Genomic DNA, 6495 nt, shown 5'->3' with positions numbered 1-6495 from the left:
GTGAGCTACTGTTTATAATTTATAAGGTACTGATAACATGATCCTCTGTGTGTGACACCACACACCATGTTATCTACATTATAAATTAATTGAACAACTACATTTATCATAAATGTAGACATTTGACCAATGTGATTCTTATTTCTAGATAAATGTTTATACCAAAAGCTAGACTTTTAGTATACATCATAACAACGCTACCCATGAGTAGACCAGCAGAGCACTGACAGAGCAAACTGCCACACACCTTACCTGATATACCACTAATTTATGAGTGGTTGTGTGTGTAAATCCATGTAACTGGTGATGAACTCAACAATAATGGGGCTACCAATCGCTCATCATGCAATCATGCAAGATGGTACATGACGCTAAGCATGTAAATCCTGACCATATCTACCTCCATAAAACATGTACAAAAAATAAATGGCTCAAATGAGAAGATCTAGGTACACCTATCATATATGGTAAATGTCTAGTCCGGTATATCATAGGGCATGGTATGTCACTACTTCCATGAGTATAAATCATCAAAAGGGTAATGGATATAAAATAGGTAATAAATAAGCATGTTGAAGAAATCGAGCAATGACATACCGATACAGATATAACATAATTATTACTACTCATTAAAATTTACTATGCATATCAAATGACAATATCTAAAGATAAGTCAAGGTACTCGCCTCCAATATAGATCGAGCTAAACAATCGCTATGTCAAAATGCTCATCCCGAGTCAACGTCTTGTAATAAATTGTATAGTTTTAGCTAAGTTTCATTATAACAAAATAGTTAAACAAAATCCTAATCCAATTAGAAACTATGTATCTCGATTAGCTAATCCCTCTTGTTAACATCAATTCCTAACCACTTATCCAAATTCATCCATTAATCAGATCTAAACTGAAGCTTAGATTAGATTCATTATCTAATCCCTAACTAAATATAACTCACAAGTTAATTAGGATTAGTTTTCTTAACCCTAATTATTCCATTTAGATTTAAATCTATACCTAAAACAATTCTAGTGGAAATTCAGTCCTAACCTTTCCTAACTTCAAATTTGTGTGCGCTATAACAAAAGAAATAATTTCTCTATACCTTTCCTTAATTCAAACCTCCACTGCTAGCTCACGTCCGAAAATCGCCACTGCTGGAAATATCGGAAACACCGCAGCTGAGAAAACAAATCCAAGAGCTCACATCAATACCACATCCTATCACTCCTCCGCGGTCTCACAGTCCTTGGAGTTGCTGGTGAAACCAGGTGGAGTCACTAACCTAAGTGTGATCGCCGACAGTAAGCAAAGCTCCAACAGCGACCCAACGTCAAGGACGATAATCGCGATACAATTCCGGCAAACGAAAACCCTGCGGTGGAGATAAGGTATCCAAGGACTCATCACTCTGGAGGGTAGCTCAGCCCTTCCTACGTTGTTTCCCTTCTGGCACCGACGACACCTAGGAATCGACAGCTGCTGAGATCAAGAGACAAAAAAGGAAAACAAGAAGAAATAGCACCTTTTACCTCCTTTGTGGCCAAGAGGTGGAAACTGGCGACTATGCCTCAGATGTGCCAAGCGAATCAACGCTAGGGCAGTAGCGAAAACGACCAACAGTCGACACTAGGGCAAAAAGGGAAGGTGGATAGGAAGTTAGGGCACACGGCTGGAGGCTAGGGCACGTGGCTGAATGAAGGGTTGATTGCGTCACTGATCTAGTCTCCAGCGAAGGGGAAGGTCACCGTCAATTGGCGGCAGGCGCGGGCGACCGGCGATCGGCCATGAGATTGGCAGAGGCTGGAGTCGGGGAGATCGACAAGGGCTCGTCTAGGGCTTGACTCTTCCGTGTAGAGGGTGACTCCGAGAGAAGGAGACAAGAACTCGGCTGGCGGTGTTTTGGCACAGCGTCGACGTAGGGGAGATTGGGCGAAGAAGTGCCCTCCTTGACTACGACTTTTGTTTCACGAGGAGGAAGAGGAAGAGATGCGGCATCGTGTGGCAACACCGTCGATGGAGAAGACGTAGAGGAGAAGAGATGAGAGGAAGGGGGAAGGGCAAGGGTTCGGCGACGGGAGAAGAAAAGGAAAAAGAAAAATAAAAATAAAACTTTTCTTCATTTAAGTGGGTAACTTAAACATGTTTTCCCGTGGTCCATTAATTGATTCCCTTAAACTCGTCATACGAGCTCCGAAAAATTTTCAGAAAATTTTTAAAAATTTCTAAAAATACCCTTAAGGTTTTATGCTGTATTTTACATTCTCCCCCACTAATAAAAATTTGACCATAAAATTTTGTTATTTACCATCAGCAAGTACTAACAAAAACTAAACAGTATAAATGTTGAACGGAAGTTTAACCCATATACCTCAAGTGAAAATATGGAGGTATCAAGTTTGGATCATATCCATGAGTTCCTAAGTAGATTGCTCATCAGAATGATACTGTTATCCGACTCTGTAGAATCCCAACTCCTTAACAATATAAATGCTCGAAAGTTTAATACGATTCTATGTGAAATTACAATATATAAATTATCTTTAAAATAAATAAATTTAAATATAAATTGTGCAACCATATTTTTCACGTTACTAGTAAGTAATAAATTTGATGTGGTAGATAGTTGGCCTCAGTAGCACATTGAAATAAAAAATCGAGCTGTAAGTCAAAGGTAAGGTGGCACTCGATCAAGTTAGGCCCGAGTCTAAGTCAAGTGAGCTCAAAGTTCACCTAACTACATATAGATCTAGTTATCCCAAATTTGACTTAGCGTTGATCCTTCTACTCGGTAGTAAAAGCCTGACACTTGACTCTGTAGAACCTCAACTCGTTGACGCTCGACTCAATAGAACCCTGACTCTTTGACGTCCGACTCAGCAAAAGCTTGATTTTTCGATGCTTGACTCGGTGGTTTATGACCCACCTATACACGAATGCCTCAAGTATGGACAACATGTCTAGTGAAAGATAGAGAATATGGAATGATGTGACAATCCTCTTTACCAAAACGTGATTGATTAAATTAGGGCACGAACAGGGAATGATATGGCATTGTGAGTACCTTCTCAACCAGAAAATGACTAGCGACAAAACAAGGGACGACATAGTGTCTCCATCAACTAAAACTGGATTAGGAGGAATGTGAGGTGTTATTTCTCCCGCTAAGAAGGTTGTATAAAGAAGGGTTTGGTCTTGCAAATGAAGATATGCGCACATAAAATTACTTTTCTTCACCGGACATCTTCCTCTTCATTTACTCTTTAATTACTGAAATTTGATTCGAGTGTCGAAATGACTGCATTAAGATATATTTTGATTCCCATTTTAACCTTCTTTTATTATCTTAGAATATCCAAATCATTCATTTTATTAAATTTAAATAATTATTTTTCACTAAACACTACATTAGTTGTCATTATCTTTATTTTTTTTAATTTTTTTTCTCTTTTTTCATTTTTTTATTATTTTTTCTTTCTTGTATAGTTTTTCATTACCAATCCAATCCTTTAATTTTTTTTCTTTTAAAATTAAATAATATTTTAATATTTAGAAAATAAATTTTAATTTTTAAATTTTAAAAAAAAAATGATTGATGAAATCTAAATTTAAAAAATAGATAAAAATGACTGGTATAAAACTTTTTTATATAAAATATAAAATCTAAAGTATAATTTTATATTTAAAGAAACTTGTTCTTCTAGAATTCTAGACGTCCGTACATCCCAAATTTATTGGCCGAGAAAGTCAATTAAATTTTTATCCAGCCCGCCCGAAGTAAATGAGTCATCCAGATCAAAATTAATTAAAATTTCTTCATTTTTTTTTCTATTTCCTTCGATAGTACGACACTGTAGACACGACGCTGCAGTTTTTCAATCCGAAAATGGAAATAAATGCAATTACATGACTTCAATTAAAGCAACAGTCATTAAGGAGTATAAGGATACAGGCTTATTTAACGCACACTAATCACCATAACCTTAATCAACCTCCATCAAATAATTAACGCAAGCGTAAGTGCAAATTTGTAATCGAGTTCATTCACAGCTTCGTGGGCTTGCAGACGACGGTGGAGTGCGTCATGATCTGGAGGCTGAACTGGCCTGCCTTCTCCGCCATGTCCACCCTGTCCTTTCCTGGCGGTGGCAGTAGCTCGAAGTTGTGGACGAGACAGCCCAGGGAGATGCCGATGATGGGCAGGGCGAGGACGATTCCGGGACAGCTTCGCCGGCCAACTCCGAAGGGCAGGAAACGGAAGTCGTTGCCGTTGGCCTCCACGCCGGCCTCCTCCTGCAGGAACCGCTCCGGCCGGAACTGCTCGGGGTCCTTCCACAGGGCCGGGTTGTTGGCCAGCCACCAGGCGTTGACCAGGATCTTGCTCTCGGCGGGGACGTCGAAGCCGGCGAGCTTGGCGTCGTGCAGGTTCATGTGGGGGACCAGGAGAGGGATGGCCATCCGCAGCCGGAGGGTCTCCTTCACCACCGCGTTGAGGTAAGGGAGGCGGACGAGGTCGGGCTCCGTCAGCTGGGCCGACCCCAGGACGGCGTCGAGCTCTCGCCGGAGCTTGATCTGGATCGCCGGGTGGTTCACCAGCTCCGCGATGCCCCATTCGATCGACCACAGGGTAGTCTCCAACGCTGCAATTTGTTTAGATTCAACGGCGCTGTAAATATATAAACTTCATACGAAAAGAAGAAAACAGAGGAAAAGCAATGACCGGCGACGTTGATGTTCTCGACGATGTAAAGGACGTTGTCGTAGTTGATCTCGCCTCTCCTCTCCGCGTCCAATATGTGATCCATTGCGCATTTGAGCTCAAACTTCGATCCCTGCTCCTCCATCATCTTCCTGTTTACGGAAATGTTTAGTCCCCCCAAAAATACCCCCGCTAGAAATTCGGAAAAACAGAGCGATCGAAGCAAGCAAGCCACGCACTTCCTCTCGGCGACGAACTGCTCATGGAAGAGTCGCAACCGGCGTTCCTTCACCTCCCTGCACCTGTTGAGGTATCCCCTCAAGAAGGGCCTCAGCACTGGGATGAAGTCGCCGTAGTTAAACTCGAAGCTCTGAGACAGACGGCTCCGCTCGAAGTTGATCGCCTTCAGCTTGTTGAACAGGGGATTATCCTCGCTCTCGAACCGCCTGTCGAACATGATCCGGAACATGTTGTTGTACATCATCAGCTGGAGGCGTCGCCGGATCACCACCCCCTCTTTGGCCGCCTTCGGGTTTCTCCTCAGCTCCTCCACCAACAGCCGTATCTCCTCCTCCCACCCCTCTCTGTTCTGCTGCACCACCTGCTCCACAGAGACCCGTCAAAGTTCGAATTTTTACGCATGAAATCGGTAAAAGGAAGGGTTTTGAATCGATTCATACCTTGTTGGTGAAGAAGGGGACGGTCATGATGCGGCGCATCTTGCGCCAGTGGTCGCCGTAGACAGTGAAGACCATGTCCTGTCCCTTTCCGGTGAAGATATCGAGGACGACGTTGCGGGTGCGGGAGCCGAACTCGACGCCCTGTGCGTGGAGGACCTCGCGGGCGAGCTCGGGTGAGGAGACGACCACCAGATTGCGGACGCCCATGAGCAGGTGGAAGATGTCGCCGAAGCGTTTGGCCATGCCGGTGAGCATGCGATGGTTGAGGTCGTCGCCGACCTGGAGCCAATTCCCGAAGATTGGCACCGGGCGCGGCCCCGGCGGCAGCTTGAACCGCTTGCCGCACAGCTTCGACACCACGATCGCCAGCGTCACGGCCGCGAACAGCCCCAGAAGGGCCTTCTCCGCGAAGACCAAATCCATGGTGGTACTGCAGGGACGGAGAGTACTGCGCCGACTCGGTGTTTGACATCGGAACCGAAAGAGAAAATTATATAGACGGAAGCTCGACGGCGATCCCCGGTTACTTGACGGTGACGGAGTTGACCGATCTCTCGCTTAAATTTCAGACATTTCCGTTGACTTGGCGCCATGTAGTTGGCGCCTATTGTTCGATTACATTATACAAACACGAATTATTGAGTATAATATAAGAAAAAATTATTAAACTTTGGAGGTATTTGAAAAATTGCCTTATTTTTAATTAATTAATGTGTGAAACAGCTAAATATTTGTGATTTTGTGAATACAAGTTGCATAGTCTTGATCTCGTGCGTTGAAGAAACCAATATCATTCTTTAGAAGAAAAATAATGAAAAATAATGTGGTAGGTCATTCAAATGCGTTCATGGTGAGGCACTTGTGCATTTCATAGTTTGCAATTTTTAATTTTAGCTTTATATATGATAAGCATGATTAAGGGGAGGGCTAAAAAAAATTTAAAGGATAATTCATTAATTAAAATGAATTAAGACTCTGTTTAGATAAAATAAAACTAAAACAACCATCTAACATAATGAAGTTTTTTTTTTTTCTCTAGCTCTACATTTTCAAACTTCACTTAAAAAACTCAACCTCATTTAATTTTACTACGGCATTTCATCTTATTTTGAACTTTC

General features: G+C 42.4%; 1 protein-coding gene across 1 annotated transcript; it reads right to left on the bottom strand.

Annotated features, from left to right (window-relative positions):
- Positions 1 to 3881: 3881 nt before the first annotated feature.
- Positions 3882 to 5837, bottom strand: LOC122016214 (trans-cinnamate 4-monooxygenase-like). The gene is made up of 4 exons (XM_042573449.1): positions 5378 to 5837; positions 4937 to 5298; positions 4719 to 4849; positions 3882 to 4638 (listed from the first exon to the last, which is right to left on the bottom strand). The coding sequence occupies exons 1-4, from the start codon at positions 5798 to 5800 to the stop codon at positions 4043 to 4045; spliced, it is 1512 nt and encodes a 503-aa protein (XP_042429383.1). The 5' UTR covers positions 5801 to 5837; the 3' UTR covers positions 3882 to 4042.
- Positions 5838 to 6495: the final 658 nt, after the last annotated feature.

Source organism: Zingiber officinale, chromosome 1A (genome assembly GCF_018446385.1).
Source record: "Zingiber officinale cultivar Zhangliang chromosome 1A, Zo_v1.1, whole genome shotgun sequence".
Lineage (NCBI taxonomy): Eukaryota > Viridiplantae > Streptophyta > Magnoliopsida > Zingiberales > Zingiberaceae > Zingiber > Zingiber officinale.
Note: the sequence above shows the minus strand (reverse complement) of the source record. Positions and strands in the feature narration are given on the sequence as shown.